The sequence below is a fragment of the Sorex fumeus genome, unplaced genomic scaffold (genome assembly GCF_029834395.1).
Source record: "Sorex fumeus unplaced genomic scaffold, SorFum_2.1 ptg000265l, whole genome shotgun sequence".
Lineage (NCBI taxonomy): Eukaryota > Metazoa > Chordata > Mammalia > Eulipotyphla > Soricidae > Sorex > Sorex fumeus.
This window is the reverse complement of record NW_026606322.1, coordinates 7,920,687-7,942,635: the sequence shown is the minus strand read 5'-3', so window position 1 is coordinate 7,942,635 and position 21,949 is coordinate 7,920,687. Positions and strand designations below refer to the sequence as shown.

The window sequence follows — 21,949 nt, the reverse complement described above, 5'->3', positions numbered from 1 at the left end:
TTTTTAGTTTAGTTTTTAAAAAGACTCATAGATTTCACTAACTTGGGCCCTGCATGAAAAATGAAGTTTACATAGTTTATATTATGTACATAAACTAGTGATTTACATTGATTTACACATGATTGGTGCCTAATTTATTAATCAGCACACAGTATGTAAATGCGCTGAAAGGAAATCAAGATTTTAAAATAAGTTTTCCATAATATTCATAAACATTTGCGCTGTTGTAAATGTTAAGCCTAAACCTAACATTCACACCAGCTTTCTTGCCAAGAGGAAAGTAATGTATATTGCTGGGTGAAAACAAATTCTTTCTTGCATTTTAGTTGGTCACATTTGACAACAGAGCTAAATACAAATGAGAATAGTTTATTTCTCTTCTGCGAGTATGCACATAAATTGCATTTAGTGAGATGTTCAGAGATATTATGCCAACCATGATGAGAAATTTGCATTTTTATCTACAAGACTAGAGAAAGTGCAGTCTTAGGATAACTATCTTAAATGCTTAAGAAAGAAGAGTTACTAAACTGGATTTTTATTTCTTAATTCAAAGTCTTATCTCACCTTTTGTGTGGTACATTGTTTAATATTTATCCTCAAAGTATTAGTAGTTTTTAGTAGGTCAGATATAGCCTTGTGCTGATAGTTCTAAGAAAAAAAGTCAGTTACTGGAAATCAAAACTAAATCTAGGCTAAAAGATTATGGAGATGAAGAGAAAAAGAAGCCATGGTTAATCCCACACAACATGGCTCTTAAGCAAATTCAGTTTAAACAAATAAACACAAGAGTGGAAAAAATAGGACTCTACATCTTTCTAATTGAAACATAGCGTTTTTTTCTTAAGCAAATTCAGCTTTCTTTTTTTAAGTTTAAACCATTATTCTAGATTTGTCCCTTAATACATATAATATTGTAATTATAGCATCTGTAAGGATAAGATTAAAAAATACATACACGTATATATTATTTCTCGACGAATAATTCAAGGCCTGAAAGGAGCAAAATTAGATTTTGGGAGACAAATCAGTAGAATAATGAGCTCCCAACCAACTTGGTGATGGAACCTATGACTCATAATAGGAAGCTAACAATAAGCAAGTAAGTAATAATTCAGAACAATTTCATGCTGAGTAGCTTAATTTTTGTGTGTAAAGGAGGTAAGTCCATTTGTGGAGGAGAAACAAAGTAGTTTCAGTCCTCCAGGAAAATGAAAATCACTAGTTCCTTTATAAGGTCTCTATGAATAGCCCCAGTTGTCAAAATATGGAGTAAAAAATTTCCATGGCAAGTCTGACTTGGAAAAGAGAAGGCAAAGATTATTGGAACAATTCTTTCCTCAGAAAAGACATTGGATTTTCCTGAAGCCTTACTTTTCTTAGGAGAGAGGGAATTTCTATTTCAAAACTAAGAATGTCTTTCCCACAAAGACAAACCTTCTGATGAAAAATGACAGAGGTGGTATAATTCTGCAATTTTAAGACCTACAATTGCTTTCATTCTTCAGGATGCATCCCAGGTCAAGGTCATTTCTGCTTCCCTAACTGAAGATCGTATCTAAGAATTCTGCTAGGTGAATTGGTGGAGTTTTATTTTGCAAGCAAAGACCTCAAATATACTAGCCACTCAGATTAATGCATTTCATTCTGCTCCATATATTGTTCGCATCTTTTCAATGTAAGGATTCAAGCTTTGGTTTCCAATGGACAAGATTATTAAGGGATTTATAGCAAATACTAAATTAAATTTTTAGAAGTCCCATTTTGAGACTTTTGGTAATAGCCCGGGGCTTCTACCTTGTCCTTTATCTTTCTCCAAGCAATATTCTCTCCATTCTTCAAATTGTTTAGAGTACTATTTTTAAACATACAGGATTTGGGGGACTAATATTTGTACTGAAGCAGAAGTCAGGATAAGATTTTTTCAATTTCCAGGTCCTGGTATAAATCTATGCAAACACCACAATATTCAGTGTATGTTTAATGCTGTTTAATATATAGTTATTTTTTAATGCTTAGGGAACAAATGATGCTAATATAACAATGACATTCCTTTCCATAAAGATTACTCTTCCATAAAACCAAGACCTTGTTCTTAAAATATGTTGTAGGCAATAAGAAAGTCAGATATATGAAGCCTGTGACATCAGCATGGATACATTTCTGAAGCTGATACTAAACTGAATTAGGATTCATTGTTTTCTCTTCTTCCCATCTTTATGTTGGCATGCACTTGTCAAAAGCTGCCATTTAAGGGATGGTTGGCTTTTCAGTATGTGGGAAACATTTATCATAAGGATGATAAGCTTTTATTCCCGTAGCAAGAAGACCAAACTGTGAGAAAAGAATCTTGATTGTCAATAAATGATGCTTCATATTTATAGTTTTCTATTTCCTTTCCAATATTTTCTGCTTTGAATAGGAACTTAGATCTTGCACCCTAACCTGTCACAAAAACTCTTACTGATCCTCAATCCCAATTTGTCTTGTTTCAACTCTAAATTGCAACATCATAAAAGGCTAGTGATCAACTTCTACAACAAATAATCAAGCACAGATTAAAAAACATAGCTTTACAAGGAGATCATCATTTTCAAAGGTAAGATTCACTGGAAAGAGTCTTCAACACATATTCTAGATCTTGGCTTCTTTTTTTCCTCTTTCCTCTGTTTTCCTCTCTTTCCTCCCTCCCTTTATTTGTCCTCTCATATTTGGGTATGTGAAAATACTTCAATTGCAACCCTAGTAATAATTCTTTGTCTTTTCATAAATCCAGAAACTTCCAATGCCTTCTACATTCAAAGTGAAAACAATGGTTGGTTTCCTTCCAAAGATCTCCATGAAGAGAGCCATTTCTCTCCATAAAGCCTTTTCCAAGCAAATCCTTCTGATTCTGTGGTGATTCCAAGATTTGTGTTATGCATACAGCTTCTCTCTGAATTATTTCAAGTCCCCCAGTTCTTTTAGTTAAAAGAATTAGGTTACGATTTAGAATTATTGTCAGCGTCACTTCTATAGATGTAAACTTCCTCACCATATCACTCACCCAGTATTTTTCCGGGGACTGAAAGGCAAAAGTGAGCAGGAAGGTCAATGTTACCTATTCCTAGTAGCCTGGCCTTGGATCCTGATGAGCTATTATGATAAAGATGTTGCAAGTGCCATCAAAGGGAAGGAAGATAAGGGCAAGCAAATTAGCCTGGAAGAAAGAACAGCAATCTGCAAAGGAGCACAAGGAATGAATCCCTTCTGCTAGGGTCAATGGCATTAGAACTCTCTGGCAGTGTCTCTGTAAGACGATTAAGAGGATGGACAGCTGTCTCTACTGTTTCTACCTTGCTCACTGTTAACTGAACTTTATCTGAACTAGGAAAACCATCTCTGCTCAAGGGAATCCACAGGGGCAAATACAGTGTTATTCGAAGATTAGGGAGGGGGCAAAACCGGGCTGCTTAGGCTCTCCGCGTGGTTCATCATCCGTTCACGGGGAGTTCGCCCAGGGAGACGGACACCTTCCTGCTTCGGGGGCTTTACTTAACACATGCGACTGATGCCTGCAGCGGAGCAGGACCAAACCTACGAAAAGCCGGGACATAGATGAATCCCTCATGAAACAAGAGTGAAATCAGAAACCTCCTCTCCTCGGTCGCCTCATCCACTTGCTCACCCCATGGATAGTAGGCACTTTCATTTACAGTGATATTCTGAGTGACTCTTGACTGGGTTCTGATGACTGGAGGAGGAGGACGATGAGGTTCTCCCTCGGAAGGGGCACCGCTGGGTTTGAATGCACACTGATGTCATGTGACAGCCGTGAATGGGGGAGGCACTCTGCCCCGGGGTTCCTTGCCCACCCTCTCCCCCCCAGCAACTGGCCACAGCCGCATCTCACAATTACAGTGCGGGACAGTATCTACAGCACAATGAGTCTATGTACACATGGACCATTCCCTTGGCATGCTTTAGAGAGGGACACACACACACACGCTCACACACATGTACACCCACGTGAGAGCGAGCACAGTGGTGAAAATTAAAGTGGCACTTCCTAGCATCTGCGGCACGACGAGCGCTGAGCGGGGCTGGTGGGGGCGCAGGGGAGAGGGTGGCGGGGACCCAGGCAAAGGGACCACCCGGGATGCGGGTGGGGGAGAGGAGAAGACGCTGGAGGTGGACATGGGGTCTCAAAAGTTGGAGTGGGAGTGGATGCAGGAAAGCCAGATAAAGGCTCCACACAGGACGCCAGCGTGGATCTCATTCACAATCGGAAATAGCTACAGGTCAGCTCCAGTGAAAAACAATAGAAAGATGATGGGCATATGGACATCAAAGGCGAGGCCTTCTTATTTTCCTTTTCCCGCAGATGAACCAAAACGAAGGATAAAGAGTGTGTATGGGGGAGAGGGGTCAAGACCCAACTGTTACTTCTGCAAGTGTCTTATTTTTTACAACATCCGAATATCCTCAACACAATTGATCTCTACGCAGCATTGATTTGCTTACATATACATGTAGCCCGTAGAACGTTTCCCACCCCGAATTAGAGTCGATTCTTTATTGATGGATTTGGAAATGGTTGGAAATGTTGTCGTTTCTTCTTTTCCTCATTTCCCCCTTCATTTATGAACACACAAAGTTGTGAAATAAACAGTCTCCCTCCACCTCGCTCTCTCTCTCTCTCTCTTTTCTCTGTTTCCTGTGTGACGCATTTTGTGTGTTTTTTTTAAAATTATTTGAAAATTTTTATTCTATTAACATTTGCTGAGAAGGCAGAGCAGAGACGCTGCCAGCAGCCACAGTGGTACGGCCAGACTGATGGATCCGTTTATTCCTCTCACCGACCCAGGTCCTGCAGTGCAAAGAGAGAAGAAAGAAAATGAGTTAACCTTGGTCCAATTCTCCATCGCAGGCGACTGCAGTGCTATGAGAAGCCAGACTGTGCCAGTGCCTCCAAGTCAGCCTAAGAAAGGCTCCCAATCTTGACTAAGATTGCCTCCTCCTTGAGGTCTGAGTACCTGAAGGAGTCTCATGGGTTGAAACTCTTCTAAGTACGAAACGATTTCTCTGGAGAAATCCTTATGCCGGCTCTCATTGGCATGTCCGCTAGAGCAGCAGGCTGCTCTTCACCCAGCCTCCACCTGCTTTCTCTGCCCTCCGAGCATTGAGATGCCAGCACTCATTAAGATTCCGCGCATTGGGAAGGGTCCTTCAGCAACCAGACACGGGCTGGTCTAGACGATCCATCAAAGCATCTCCATCAATAAAACATGGCACCAATCTGCGACTCTCATTTCTCCAGAGTGGAAAAGTCATTATTTATTTGCTAATGGGAGTTGGGGATTGTTTCAAAATAACAGTTAGGGCTGGGTGGCACCTTAGCTGTAAGGTAGACAACCACTAGTGGAGTGCTGAGAGAGAGCATAGGATCACCTGGTCCAAAGCAGTCACTCAGTGCTTCACAATTGAAAACCAAAGACAATCAGAGTCACAAAAACAAACTCCAGGAAGGTTAAAAGACGGGTTGAAACCAAAGGCAGGATTGAATTTTCCCTCCACCCCCACCCCTGCCAAGGTGTAAGCTTGTGTGTATCCAACAGTGAACCTAAATTTTCTCACTGGGAAGGGTTTGAGGGAATGTGGATAAAAGAAAGAAAGAAAGAAAGAAAGAAAGAAAGAAAGAAAGAAAGAAAGAAAGAAAAAGAAAGAAAGAAAGAGATTGGAATAGAGAGGAAGATCCAGACAAAGTCTGTATGTTCACAGAAAAAGTGGGTCTTACTGAAGTATGTTCCTCTTAAGCTTTTTACTGGTTCCATTTTGTCTTTTATTCTGATACAGATCAATATTCAAAGGGAGGGGGACATTGGTGGGGGGTGGTGTGTTAAGAGATTGCATGAAACCCTATCATTAAAATTATTGTATATCATGGGTACTTAATATTATAAAGTAATCACTGTCACTGTCCTCCCGTTTGTTTATTGATTTGCTCGAGCAGGCACCGGTAACGTCTCCATTGTGAGACTTGTTACTGTTTTTGGCATATCGAATACACCAGTTGGCTTGCCAGGCTTTGCAGTGCGGGCACAATACTCTCGGTAGCTTGCCGGGCTCTCCGAGCGGAGTGGAGGAATCAAACCGGGGTCGCCCTGGGTTGGCTGCATGCAAGGCAAGTGCCCTACTTGCTGCGTTATCACTCCAGCCCCTTTTTATTAAAAAGAAATAAAAGTTTAAAAAGAGAAAATCCATTTTGGCGGTCATTGTGGGCACTTTGAAGTTTTTAAGGAATCTTATGCAAATCAATCAGTGTGACTGAGTGTGAAAGTGTAAATATGTGCGTGTGTGTGTACGTGTGTGTATGTGTATGTGTGTGTGGTGTATTTAACACTATGATGGTTTGCAAGTGCAATGGCAGTATCCTTGGCTATGAGAATGTTTCCAAAGCTATCTACAAACATATAAGCTCAACAGTCAAGTAGCAGGAAAATTGCTGAATTTTAAAAATGTTCTTTTAATCAGATTTATGTAAAATAATGGTAGTAGCGATACATGTAACCAAAGCCAACAATTATACAGCATTTTAATACAAGCTACTGTTACATATGCTTCACAAACTGTGCTTGTCATAGTGGCACATATAGTAAAGGAATGCCAGATATTGTCAAATATTTGGCAAATGGCATTTAGGTATTTTAAGTGCTTTACATTTTTTAATTAATTATTTTTCTTTTGTCATTTGGGCCACAATGTGTTTCTATACAGGGGATTGAAGCACCAGTCTCTCACTCAGGTAAGGCTTTACTGCTCACACCTAAGAGCTGCTCAGTAAATTGGGGACCAGATGTCAGAATCCAGGTCCTGTGTGATTTAGCTCATTTTCTTTTTCATCCACCTGCTCCATGCCCCACCTCCTGACTTTCTGGCTTTTTGAAACTTTTAATGTTGCCTCTTCAGGAAAGTTTCTAGGATTTCAGGTCCCAGTGTTCCTGTCATTTTAGTTGCTCTGAATATAGATGACATGAGCCCAGCAAGCTACTGAGAGTATCTCGCCCGCACGGCAGAGCCTGGAAAGCTACCTGAGATGTAGTCGATATGCCAAACACAGTAACAACAAAGTCTCCAATGGAGACGTTACTGGGCCCGCTCGAGCAAATCCATGAACAACGGGAGGACCGTGACTGTGACCTCAAAATACATTGGAGTTGAATAGTATTTGGGCAAAATGTAAAATTATTATTATTATTATTATTATTTTGCTTTTTTGGTCACACCTGGAAATACACAGGGGTTACCTTCTGGCTATTCACTCAGGAATTTCTCCTGGTGGTGCTCAGGGGACCATATGGGATGCTGAGAATCAAACCCAGGTCGACCACATGCAAGGCAAACGCACTACCTGCTGTGCTATTGCTCCAGCCCCTTATTTTCTTTGAAGACTAGTAACTACTGAAGAAAGCAAAGACATTTGTACAGTACATTATTTATTGCTAATGTATGTACTTTTTAAACAACTATATACAGTGGAATTATATAAATTCTAGTGACATTCATATGTATTCATATATAGGTATATGATATAAACATACTATTAGTTCTCAATACACACAATTGAGACACATATACTACCTTTACATGGCACTTTATGTTCTGTAGGAAATCCCGATATGACAATGTTGATAATCTATAAAATGCATTTTGTGGATCTGTTACTATATCTTCATCTCTATCAATTATTTATTAAGTGCTTTACATAACTATTTGATGTGTTAACATGACCTGCTCTTTTTCATAATTAGTTTTGAGAATAAACAAATAGCCTTGAAAAAAATTGAAATTGTAAATGGGTGTTAGTTGAGGAATCGTCGCAAGTGTGTATGCAATTATAGATATATATTACTGCATGGGAAACTACTTCAGTTAATGGCTATTTCAGGGGAGAATAATCAGCAAAATCATTAATTATGTTTTAGCTCATAGTTATGAAATTTCTGCTTATTTGTGGAAATGCAAATGATAAATCTTATTTTTCATACCAGATGGCCAAGCTCAGCAAGTGCTTTTACATACTGACAGATATAATGAAAGCAAGAGTCTGCAAACATAAATTAGCCTTAAGAATAGATGGGAAAATAGAACCACAATAAAAAATTGGCTACATATTTTTTCATATAACAGACAAATCTTATCTGGTATTTAACTGGATTCTGTGTATGTGCGTTGTGTGTGTGTGTGCATATGTACACACTTTGAGATGTGTAGCCAGAAAATATTCAATAAATGGTAGCAGCATTATTGATATTAGTCATGGAGTTTAACTAGGGAAAGGTATGAAATACTGTGAAGCAAAAGCAGTGATTTGTTGAATTGGGTCACTTTTAATTTTGGATCTGAAGGACAAAATTCAGCTGCAGCAAAATTGGGTGCCTTGAGGCAACAATCCAGGTCAAGTTTCTCATCTCTAGTATAATATGATAGGTGAGATTCTGTAACAAGATGAAAGGTGCACCACATTTTGTAAAGAGAGTGCTAGTAAAGAGGATTTATGCCTAAAAGTGAGAAATATACAAAAAAAAGTGGGCAAATTTCTAGACATAGAAATCTGATGTTGGATCCCACCAGCACAGTCATCTGTCAATAAAATCCCAAAGAAAATACAAGGTGATTCCAACGTCTGCTTAGAGCAAATGCACTTAGAACCTTTATGATTCGAATAATGTTGGCATGTTCTATTACTTTCCTAAGTAGTTAGGGCTCCTTTCCCTGGATTTGAGAGTAGAATATTTAAAACAGTCATTGTTCATGCCCTCGGTGATCTGTGGTCATTTATCCCAGCTGTTAAGGAATCAGAATCAGTGGATTATTTTTCCCCCATAAATAGTTGTCATATATTTAAAAAAAGGACAGAGGGGTTAGCTTGACTTCGTCAAATTCATCAGAGTGATTGAAGAGAAAACAAAAGTAATATATTAAACAGTTGTTAAGCAAAGATAAATAAAAATCCAGATTATTCTAAATCTCTCTTTGATATTCTCTAACTGTACAGGCTAAAGCATGTTTATATACAGGGAAGCCATGTTTAAAGAAAAGACTGATAAGGTTGACTGTGGGGCCACCTACTGTCCAATTTTAATAAGTACAACTTTCTTTGAGGGAATAAAATTAATAGATTAGAGAGATGTGTATATATTAACATCACTGTATCACTGTATCACTGTCATCCCGTTATTCTTCAATTTACTCAAGCGGGCACCAGTAACGTCTCTGTTCGTCTCAGCCTTGAGATTTTAGCAGCCTCTCCTTACTCGTCTTTGACAACAGTGGGAGGCTCTTTCAGGGTCAGGGGAATGAGACCTGTTATAGTTACTGGTTTTGGCATATCGAATACGCCGCAGGGAGCTTGCCAGGCTCTGCCAGTGTGGGCAATATACTCTCGGTAGCTTGCCAGGCTCTCCGAGAGGCATCTATCTATATATATATATATTTCTCTATGATTTGTAGCCTACTGTCTGAACCCCATGAAATATGGTGTGATAATTATGGAAAATGGATAGAAAGTGTCTTATGATGTGTTGCATGGTCCGGAAAGCTGCCTGGAGTGTGGCAGCGGTAGGGTTGAGGTCGGCTGCCGGGGCTGGGTCCCTTGGGGTGGGGAGGGCTTCTGTCCACCCCCCTCTGGGGCTCCCCGAGTGGAAATAGCCTGGCGTGGAGTACATACATAAAAATAAATATATAAACATATATACATTTTTGAGAAATGTCTTAGAATTGAATTTTGTCACCTATTACATAATTCATTACATGGTATTGTTTCCTCTATATCAAGAGAAATGGGTAAAGCTTCATAATTTTCACAGTAAAGTTAAAACGATGTTCCCCATCAAACAACTTCAAGTATTTTGGTATGCATTAAAATTTATTTGAACTCTATAGCAACTTGAGGTGACAAGAACTATAATCACATTGGACTTTAAAACTTGAAAAGAAAAGAAAAAGCCTCTTTTCTATTTTTTCTATTTGTTCTATTTCTTCATTCACATCAAGACCTGAGGTACCATAATCTATTAAAAATAGTCATTTGAAATTTCAGTGTAACTGACAATCATCACACTGGAAAGGGAAAAGGGGTTTAGGATGAGAATATTTCTTCTTTTTGCCCAATGATCACACACACACACACACACATATATATACACACACACACATATATATATATGTACGCACATAGACACATAAATGATATGTGATATATATGATCATATATATCTGTGATATTTTTGTATAAATAAATATGTAATCAGGTTTTTTTTCTTGCTACATTCTGAGGATTTGTGAAAAATGGGCTGTAATCAATGTCCTCTCCAGAGGGCAACACACTATCCACAATTTCTGTGACTTCTGGTCATTTGTCCAGTTTAAGAACAGGCTTTTGTCTAGCATAAGAACAAGTTTTACTGTTGAGAATGATCTTAGTTGCCTCATATACTCTGAGGCTTGATGAAGACATCTTCATACAAGACAATTTCCAGTCCAAGTGGGAGGCAGCAAGTGATTAAGGATGGCGGTGCTTGGCTGTGCAGATTTATCTGTGGCTCTTGCTCAGACAGACACTCTAGGGGGTTCTATTGAATTGTAAAGACTTTGTCAGTGATCATTGTTTGTTGCTTTGGGTTCATGGTTTGAAGTTTTGAACTTGCAGATCAAAACCACAATGAGATACCATCTCACACCTCAGAGACTGGCCCACATTCAAAAGAACAAAAGCAACCGATGCTGGCGTGGATGTGGCGAGAAAGGGACACTCCTTCACTGTTGGTGGGAATGTCCACTGGTTCAGCCCTTCTGGAAAACAGTATGGACGATTCTCAAAAAATTAGAAATTGAGCTCCCATTTGACCCAGCAATACCACTCCTGGGAATATATCCCAGAGAGGCAAAAATGTATAGTCGAAGTGACATCTGCACTTGTTTGTTCATTGCAGCCCTCTTTACAATAGCCAGAAACTGGAAGAAACCTGAATGCCCAAGAACAGATGACTGGTTAAAGAAACTTTGGTACATCTACACAATGGAGTACTATGTAGCTCTTAGAAAAGATGAAGTCATGAAATTTACATACAAGTGGTACAATATGGAAAGTATCATGCTAAGCGAAATGAGTCAGAAAGAGAGGGATAGACATAGAAAGATTGCATTCATCTGGGGGATATAAAGTAACAAAGTATGAGATTAATACCCAAGAATAGCTGAGATCAGCACCAGGAGGATTACTCCATAACTTAGAGGCCAGCCGGGTATCCTAGAGGAAAGGGCTATTCAGATAGAGAAGGGAGCACCAAATAAAGGATGTTTGGAGGATCCTCCCAGGAGGGGAGATGCATGTCGAAAGTAGACTATGGACTGAACATGTTTGCCACTCAATGCCTCTTTTGCAGACCACAACACCCAAAAGGAGAGAGAGAACACAGGGGATTGCCCTGCCACAGAGACGGGGGGATGGGGGGATGGGGGTGGGAGGGATATTATCCATGGTGGTGGAAAATGGGCACTGGTGGAGGGATGGGTATCTGATCATTGTATAATTGAAACCAAAGCACAAAAAATTGTAAATCTACAACTTTAAAAAAAATAAAATAAAATAAAGGGGAAAAAAAAGAAAAAAAAAAAAAAAAAAAAAGAAAAGAACACTTTATAAACACGTGGTTTACGGGGGTACAAAAGGCAGCTCGAAGGCATAAAACTGAAGTTCTTGGTAGATCCCAGAAATATGGCAGGATGAGCAGGTGGAGTTACACGAAGACTTGGGGACTGCTGAGACACAGACAAGTACTGTCCGCTCAAAGTCCATCTCTTACCTCCAGCAGGAGTTTGCACACACAACCAACAGGAAATGATAACGTGGGCTCTGCCACTGGATAGTGAACCTTCCCAAAAGTGTCACTGCACAATAATTAACCATGGGCACCTAAGTATCTTGGGGATGGGGAAAAACCTGCTCAGTTCTAGATACTTAAACATGAATAATTGTTGAAAGCAATACCAGGAAATGGGTTGGATCAGAGACTTTTTGTGAAAGAAAAAGTTCACAATTAAAAAAAGCAGTGGTTAATGGTATTTTGGGGCATATTATCATAAATTACTGAGAAAAAATAAATTCATTTTTATATTAATGACATAATGGTATAAAACTTTTTAAATTTTAATATATAGAAGTTAATGAGAAAGAAAAAACCATACCTTTTTGCTTGAAGTGCACGGTGGTACCAATTTCTAAAAAAGAAACATTTAGCAAAACAAAAACAGATAAAAAAAACAACTATCAATTAGGGATAAGCACAGAGCTAGTTTGGTACTCTCCACTGAAAGGAAAATGAGAGAAAAGGTGGAAAAGCATTCTAAGAAGAACATAGATGGGGAAAGACTGAAAAGTTAGGGATCTAGAAAGAGATTGCTCTATTGCAAAAAATGTTCAGGTGTAGAGGTGGCAAAAAAATTACAAAAGAAGAAATACAACTACAAATGCTTGATTTTATCTGTGGTGGAACATTACTGTAGACAATACAGTAATTCTGAGTATGTACTTTTTTTTTTTTTTTGCTTTTTGGGTCACACCCAGCGATGCTCAGGCATTACTCCTGGCTCATGCACTCAGGAATCGCTCCTGGCGGTGCTCGGGGGACCATATGGGATGCTGGGAATCGAACCTGTGTTGGCCATGTTGGCTGCGTGCAAGGCAAATGCCCTACTCGCTGTGCTATCGCTCCAGCCCCATGAGTATGTACTTTTGACTGCGATTTAGGGAACCAAAATATGTGTCTGATACCTCACCTTATTCTACCATTTTGCCCCTAATCTGCTCCACTCAACCTTGCTCTTCTACCACACGGCCTAGGTCAGCTTTAGAACCTCTGCATGTGCTGTTTAATCTCCTTGGTCTATTTTCTGTGGAGTTCAGTCACCTAGTGTAGATTTCTGCTAAAATGCTACCAACTCAGGAAAGTCTTCTCCCTTTATTTCTTTGTTGTGCTTAGTAATACATCAGGTGTTAATAACACATACCACTCCATGGCATCGCATTGTACATTTATTGCTCAGAGTTTTGTCTGCCTTACTCTAACATATCTATGGAGCAGTAATAGTGTATTTTGTTAATCGCTGCATCTCTAGTGACTCGGTGAGGTCTGGCACATAGAACATTTTTAAGAGCTATAATTTAATATATAAATACATGTCAGCATTTATAAGATAAATAATGTACCTTTATGTGGTCTTATCAATAAGCCACAAGAATATTACATCATTAAAAGTAAATATGCAAAATTTTGATAAAATAACTATTTGACTCTCAGGACTGTTTGGATGGCTGGTCAGATTTAGGTGCCCAAGTCTACATGGCCAGGAAATATTTTTCTATATTAAGGATATACGCTGATAATGTAATTTTTTAAAGTGGAATTTTATCAGAAAAGAAAGAAGAGAGAGCAGATTCAAGAAAAAAAGATAGGCTTCTTCAGAGAGTGGAGAGAGCTGCATGAATTAAAACAAAGAATTGCACATTCAAATTGGAGTGTGGAATATGGAATATGCTAGACTAACATGTTTTCATGAAGAAAGAAAAATGATTTCACTCTGAAGCCAGATCCCTCTTTACAATGGACTTCTAGTCATTTCACTGTACTGTTTAAAGCATGTAAATACTTTCTTGCAGATTTCAGGATAAGTACCAAAATCCTTAGCATGATTTCCATATGCTCCCTGTCACCACTATCACCACCTCTCTCCTCTTTACTGCCTGTAACATTCGTACTTAAATTTATTTACATGAATTTATCATTTGTGAAACGTTTATGTCCAGTACCATTGTTTATTTTCTCTGATATCATGTTTTCTCTGCTACATGGTCTAGGGTCCAATGTTCAAGCTACTGTAAATATCATTTATTATTTCTCATCCTTAGTTATTACTGACACAGTGAAGTCTTCCATAGACTGCTTATTATACTAAGTTCCTTTATTTGAAAAACAATGTCTGTTTTTGGACTACACCTGGTGGTGCAAAAGGCTGACTCGTGACTCTGCAATCAGGGATCACACCTGCAGGGCTCTGGAGACTATCTGGAGTCTTGGAAATCGAACCTGGGCTGGCCACATGCAAGGCAAAAGCCCTACCCACTGCACAATCTCTTCATCCTTTAAGTCATTTTCTTATAAGCAGCTATTCTTCATATCACTCATTTTCAGTTTTAATTTTAAATATATTTGTCTGAGACTTTGATTACTGCCTGTCTTCAGTCACACATTGTGAATTCCATGACTGTCCACAGTTATGGTCCATTCAATGCATGACTGACTCTTTAGTGTACAATGGCTCAGGATAGAAGGTATAGAATGCCTGAAAAAAGAGGAAATAAAAATTATACCAAGCATCCTCTTAGCAAAGGGTCAATGACTGTAAAATCAAAATTTAATAGGAGTAGCTGAACTTTTATTTTCTGGTTTAGCAAAAAAAAAAAAAAAAGGCAAACTACTCAAAATTAGATTTGCAAAGTTTCTGGAGCTCCATGCGATCTATTATCTCACTGTTATGCACCATAACAGTGAACAGTCATGGAATTCACAATGTGTGACTGAAGACAGGCAGTAATCAAAGTCTCAGACAAATGTATTTAAAATTAAAACTGAAATGAGTGATATGAAGAATAGCAGCTTATAAGAAAATGACTTAAAGGATGAAGTGATTGTGCATTGGGTAGGGCATTTGCCTTGCATGTGGCCAGTCCAGGTTCTATCTCCAAGACCCCAGATGGTCCCCAGAGCCCCGCAGGTGTGATCCCTGATTGCAGAGCCAGGAGTCAGTCCTGATTTTTCTCTTGCCCAACCACAAAAGATGGTAGAGAGAAGTGTTCAGAAGGAATACTATTCTGGGAGTTCTTACGTTGGCTTGTAGAATGTCACAATTGTCCTTCTGTCTGAAGACTTGAAAGTGTCTGGCTACAATTAAGCATTAGCAAAACTAGTGTCCACCAGATGGTTCATAAGAGCAAGACCTGCCTACAAATAAGGAAAGTGTCCTTAATTAAAGGGGAGTGTCCCTCAATTATCCCTGAAATAAAGGGGAGTCCAGTCCAGTGCAAACATCTTTTAGAATCACAATTCTGGTGGACTTCCAGATATACTTCTAAAAATTCTCAAGTCACAAGTAGTCACCCTTCTGATACATTGGTTGCAGATAATTAACAATTGCTGGAAGTCCATACAGAAAGATGAAGCTAGAATTTTGCTCATCTCCTATCAGAAGCCACTATCAGTGGCCACTTGTAGTCCAGAAGCGAATTCAGCTTCTACATCAAGAGCTAGAACGCTGCTCTATATCAGTTGACTCACTGATCTGCTCACTGACATCCCAACTGTACAGAACACTGCCATTATGTTTTCTTTTACCATTTTTGTTCTAATACCTTTTCTTTGAAATCCAAATATATACATTTTGCTTATACTCAAACAATAAATATATATTAAAGTTGTTGAAAAGACATTGTAAGGACTTCAGTGATGAACATAAATATTGCATGAAGATAGTGATTTGTAATGACAGATATCTGAAACATAAATGATGTCATATTTCACATTAATTCAATGAAAACATAAATAAATAAAGGACAAAAAGGAAGACATTGTAGAGAATGTGCTTGTTGAGGATGAGGAAATCGAAGCTTAAAGAGGCCAATCAGTTACTCCAAGGGAACAGGAAACGGAACTGAGACTGAAATGTAGGATTTTCGGTTTTCTAGCCATAAATCTGTCCACCATTGCACAATGCTCATCTGGATTTTTATAGAAGCAAACACCTTTAGGGTTGCAAGTCCAGTGATATTTAAATGAGTCATTAATTGCTGGGGTGAGTTTGACTTTGTTCTTGTATAAAACAGTTCACTTTCTTTGGTCAAGCCTTTTGACTTGTCAGTCTTTAAAGTTGACAAGGATTCCTAGAAGTCCCAGAGTAATGCTCTTTAATCAAAGGGAGATAATTCTTTGATGAGACCATCTTCACATAAAAAATATACGTGACTACTCTATTCCTAATCCACACACCTCATGGGAATAATTCCAAGTAATTCTTATGAAAACAGGGCACCAGCAGACTAAAGATTCTGCTGAAAATGCAGAAAATGCATGTTGCTCCGCATACATTATCTATATAGGGATTTTTATTAATTTTTGGTCCTATTAATGTGTGCTATAAATTAGGTAAAGTATAATATTATACCAAGAATTTGAATTTGTGATATAAATTAGGTAATGTATAACATTATATCAAGAATACTGCTAAGATATGTAAATGCTTAGTGAAAAAGAGTTGTGTCCCATCTGTGGTTAAAAAACTTTCTGAAAGAAGTATCAATAAAATATTTGTTAAAATACGTTATACATATTTTAACAAGCAAACTGTGTAAGCAATGCAGATTTACACGATAAATTTAATGTATTTATTAGGAAACAGAAGTCCCCCCTAATTAACGAAATGCGTCATTAAGAGAAGTATTTTAAACATTTAAAATTTATTTGGGCTTTTGGGCAACATCTGGAGGCTCTTGGGGCTTACTCTTGGTTCTGTGCTCGGGGGTCGCTCCTGGCGGTGCTAGCGGCTGAATCACGAGCTTTTAGAAACAAGTCAGTGCCTGCACCTCCTGTCTTATATCTCTGGCCCCCAAAGAGGCATTTTCTTCCGCAACTAGTTTATTCCATTAAGAAAATATTCTTAAAAACCAGATAATAGATTGAAGGGATAGTACAGTGAGAACGATGCTTGCTTTGCATGCAGACGACCCAGGTTGGATCTCTGCAACCATAGTTAATTCTCTGAGCCCAGTCAGGAATGATCACTGATCAGGAGTGACCTGGAGGTCAAGGGCAAGGATAAGTCCTGAGGTACTGCCAGGTATGGCCCAAATCAGACACACAAATACACACGCACACAAACACAAAGAGCAGATTAAAATGTACAGTTTACTAAAATGTTTTGAAAAACCAAACTAGTTTACCACTTAAATTTTAGAAAATTCTTCCTATTGTCAAAATTAAACCTATGTGAAATAATAATGATCTGAATTTAATATTCTATGTCCTTTAAAAAACAAAATGTAGCGCTTAACAATTTCCTTTTACCTACTTTTGTTGGAAAAGAATATATTTTTTTGAGGAGCAAATCGCAAATCTTGATTTTTTTTCTTTTTTTTTAAATTTTGAACCTGGCTCTTTGAAAACTTGGTTGTGTTCTGCCATCTTGTGGTTAAACTGAGACATGTTCCCAACTGCTGTCTAAAATAATCATCTTTGTCCACCAGGTGGCAACAAGGGACGAAACTAACATTTCAGTGTCCAGGGCAGGTGTGAAAGGTTCTGTCTCAAAAGGGGATCTTTCTTATTAGGATAGGCAATTTTTCTTTTTAATATTAGCAATGAAATATAATTCCATTTATAGAGCCAAGGCTATCTCATGATGTTGAATTAAACTGCCTTATTAGTCCCGGTGTTGGAATTCCCTGCATGCACTTCTTAAAATATCCTGGGACCTGTATTATTTAGTGCCTTTTAGGAAATAATCTCAGTAGACATTGACCTTGTTTTAGCAATACACTCATGACAGTGGAGGGTCAATAAATAAAATAAAAAAGATGAATTTATGGTAGCCATACAAAGGACAAAACATGGGCATAGGCTAGTATAAGAAAGAGTTCTTTGGAAGTATTATAGTTCTAAGTTTTATTTCAATTTTAGCTTCTGATGGAATGGCGAAGTAAGAAGAAAATTATTTAACACTAGAAAAAAGTGACTTTAAATTTTTATTCTTAAGTTTTATCCCTTTTTGATTCTAGGGCCACGCCCAGCTGTGCTCAGGTCTTCTCCGGGCTCTGTGCTCTGGGATCACTCCAGAGGTACTCAGGGGACCATATTGAGTGCTAGGGATCGAATCCCAGGCAGTGGAGTGCAAGGAAGTGCCCTACCTGCTGTACTATATCACTAATTTTAAGTGAGTTAAAATTATTTCAATGTATTTGTGTGTATGCTTGACGCTGGCTTTTACACTCCTCATATTAAACAGTATTAGACAAGTTTGTGACATCAAATAAACAAGAGTTGAATTAGCTGAATCAGCTCTTTGGCCCAAACAATGCCTTTCTTTTTCACTTCCGTTATTTCATATGGTGTTTCGTATAGGAGAAGTGTAAAATTTGTTTGCTGAGTAAATGCATGAATTTTGTGAGTGAGTGAATTAAAACATTTTTTAAAAAGTGAGTGAATGAATGTTTTGAGTCCTCAAGAGATTCACTAAGATCTTTCGGTAGTACAAGGTTCTCTTCTCCTTCTGCTACTACAATTCCTTCATGCCAAGGAAGATTTATTGTTGGGAATTCACAGTTGAGTCGTGTGGACCAGAATTTTCTTCTATCGATCCCTAAATTCTGACAAGTAGAAATTCATATTACAAATTCTTTAATAGCTTTATCTAAAGATATCTTCATCACTAATACAAATGCAAATCTTGAAAATAAAAGTAAAATCTTCCTCAAAGTTCACATAGGTTCTTTTTCTTAGCTTCCTTAGTTTGTGATATGATTCATTACCTTTTTACAGCAATTTTTAAAATTTTCTTATTTTTATTTATTTATTTTTCTTTCTTTCTCTACAGCAATTGAAGTGAGTGTTTAGAAGGTAAGAGAACCTTCAATGCAAACTCCAGAGTTTTTATAGTTTAGCAACTACCTTACTGCTCTAAACTTTTTACCTTATGTTTTATTTTATTTTATTTTTTTTTTGCATTTTGTCATTTTTAAATTCTCTCAGGAACATGAGATGAACATATAACACATCTATAAGCCAAAAAGTTGATTTTCATGCCTTTCCTTTTATTCCTGACTCCTTGCTTCTAATCCTATGCTTCCAAGTATTCATTCCCACCTGGATATAAGATATGGAGCTTAGGATTTATACTATGTGTGTAGTTCTAATACCAGAGTGTCTACCTGAACGCAAATGTATTTTTTTTAACCTACTGATCTCAGGTGCATAAGAAAAGCTTCTCTTCTGTTCTACAGGGCAGTCCTCTTTCTTTGAGGCCAATTTTCTATGTCACACGTATTTGGAAAATTGACATTTTAGAGGATTTCAATTAATGACACTTTTAGGAAGGGATTAGGGCAAGTAAGAGCCTATATTCAGGGAGAATCTAGATGGGAATTTTATCCTTCAATTACCTGGTGGAAGATAACTGAGGTGTAGGGGATGGCGGGAGAAAGAGAATGGGAGAGAGAGAGGGAGAGAGAGCGAGAGAGAAGGGGATAGAGAGAGGGAGAGCGAGCGATTGAGTGAGTGAGTGAGAGAGAGAGAGAGAGAGAGAGAGAGAGAGAGAGAGAGAGACAGAGACAGAGTCAGAGATTCTAAATTGCGAAGATCTTTTTAAATTTGGTTTTGGGTCACACCTGCTGGTGCTCAAGGGTAACTCCCAGTCTGCACTCAGGAATATTACTTGGCAGGGCTTGAAGTACCCTATGAGATGCCCAGGATTGAACCCAGATTGAACCCTTGAAAAGTTGGCATCCTATCATCTGTATTATGTCTCCAGCCCCTCATGAAGAAATTTAATAAAATAAATCCATGAGAAGATTGGGGTCTCAGACTCTTCCTCCCTCATGATGTCTAGGGACCTGAAGCATTCTTGAGGTTCCTCCAGGGGAATTTATTTTTTCGGTGCTGTAACTTTTATTTTGCTAAGGTTTTGAAAAATAAAACCTTTATTATTATAGTGGCTTAAAAGAGGGATATTTTTATTAATTCAATTTTCAAAGCCACACTTTGAAAGTTATTAATTTCTTCTTGCAGGTTTTCTACTTTACTTAGAGGCTTTAGGGATTAACGGCTTCTACTTACAGTTATTATTATTATCATTTCTTTTGACATAGAAAAATGATGCCTGTGATTTCTATTTGGCTTATTATCACTTTTGATTTTTTCTCAAGTATTACACATATTATATGTATTGTATAAATTCTAAGGCTAAATAATTTTAGAGTAGTGTTCTCTGAGTAATCATTTTGGTTTCAGTTCAGGGGAAAAAGTTGTAACTGAGACAAAAGTTTAAACTTCAATCTTGTAGTTCTTAGTCTTTTCTTAGTAAGTTCGTAGGTGAACCATTATTTTAACTACTGAGAGAACACAACAAACTGGGGAAACCAAGAAGTCTTGTCATATCATCAATAATTGAGAAAGGGATATGGCTTCCCTGAGCTAGGTGTAGGTCATAAAGGAACCCTATACTTTGAAATACATCTAAGGGCTTTTTCTTCCCATAGACAAATGTGACCAGAAATGGATTTCAGATGTCTGATAATATTTCAGAGGGAATCACAGATATGAATAATTTACTGTGATATCTGCTGGACATATGGTCCAGTTGTCCAGAAAAGAAACCCTAAGACAAAATGAAAGCTGACATAGTTTCTCAATAAGTAATTTTAAAAAATTGTCCTTACTCTCATGAACTAGTGGACTCTATTTTTTTTTTTTTGCTTTTTGGGTCAAACCCAGCAATGCTCAGGGCACTGCACTTAGGAATTATTCCTGGAGGTTCTTGGGGGGACCATATGGGATGCTGGGAATGGAACCTAGGTCAGCGTCGTGCATGGCAAACGCCTTACCCGCTGTGCTATTGTTTCAGCCCTTAAGGACTCTTCATGAACCAAACATTTTATACTAAAATCCAATTAAAAATAGGGATGGATGAACGAGAAAAGATCATTTATTAGAAACCTGAATAATAATAATTAGGACCCTGGGATAATCTCCCGTAAGTGAGGTTGACCCCCGCTGTGCTTGTGGTTGCGAAAGGAACATCCTTGAGAGCGGAAGTACAGCCTTCGCTAGGGTCAGAACCGAAGACTATCTCAACCTGAATATTTCATAGCACACCGAAAGTTCAAACCTTTCGTAAGCTTTTTGTTTTAATCATATTCACGGTGTTATCTCTGAGGAGAGAACTACATGTGATTTTTATTTTCTTCATTTTCATTTAATATAATTTCAAGTTCTCCTAGAATGAGAATACATAACTTTTATTATCAGACTGGAAAACAATTTATGAAGACAAATTTATGCAGCCCCCAAATGATCTAAATCTGGGAAAAAAGAAAAAAAAATCACTCTTGTTGCTTATTGGCACTGGGCTGAGAACATTACCAGGGGAGAGAATTTCCTTCCACTTTATGGTTGGCTGGTTTTGCAGAGGGAAATAAAGAAGAGGAGATAGCAGGCCCAGTTTCTGCAGGCAACAATCTTTCTTAAGAGCGTGAAATGTAAATGCCATAAAAGAGTACGATGTGGGTTTAAGAGGGCCTTGCTGCAGCTGCCCTACAGAGCAGGATGGGTGTGTGATGGGTTTAACTGCCGCAGGTTCTGCTGAGGGGCCTTCCGTATTGTTGCAGAGAGCGCTGTCTCACTAAGCTCTCCCCACATAAAGAAAGTGCTTCATTAAATCTCTCACACCAACTCAGCTTTCTCAAACCCTCTGGGTTTCTTATTTAGCTTGAGAGGCTTAATTTTTAATAATCAATGAATTAAATTGTTAGAGAATGCCCAAGGGGCTAAGTTTAATAAAGGGGTTTCCCTGTACCACTCTCCCTAACAATATGCATAAGATTAAAAACATTCCAGAAGCAAATTTATTTGAACAAGCTGTCAGTACAGTATTCAGGTCATACATACGGTTTTTATCTTAAAGAGGACACAATTATGTCTGTCCTTGTGCCTGAAATGGATTTCATCAATCCCGGTGGGTACAAACAATCCTATAGTCGCTTCCTGTTGGAATTAAATATTTAATAAAGCACCACCTTCCAGTAACAAACATACTTGGTTGTTAGTGCAAAAATAGATGGTATCTTCTGTGTTTTAGAAATACATTT

General features: G+C 38.1%; 1 protein-coding gene across 3 annotated transcripts in view; it reads right to left on the bottom strand.

Annotated features, from left to right (window-relative positions):
* Nucleotides 1-4,484: 4,484 nt before the first annotated feature.
* The window catches only part of LSAMP (limbic system associated membrane protein), a 1,342,850-nt gene continuing 1,325,385 nt past the window's right edge, over nucleotides 4,485-21,949 (bottom strand). For 2 of the 3 annotated variants that reach the window (XM_056109462.1, XM_056109461.1), the window contains 2 exons: nucleotides 12,229-12,261; nucleotides 4,485-4,849 (listed from right to left, as the gene is read on the bottom strand). In XM_056109462.1, the coding sequence (XP_055965437.1) occupies nucleotides 4,752-4,849; nucleotides 12,229-12,261 (131 nt within the window). In that variant the 3' untranslated portion in view covers nucleotides 4,485-4,751. The remainder of the gene's footprint in view (nucleotides 4,850-12,228; nucleotides 12,262-21,949) is intronic. The other variant, XM_056109463.1, reaches the window with a different exon arrangement.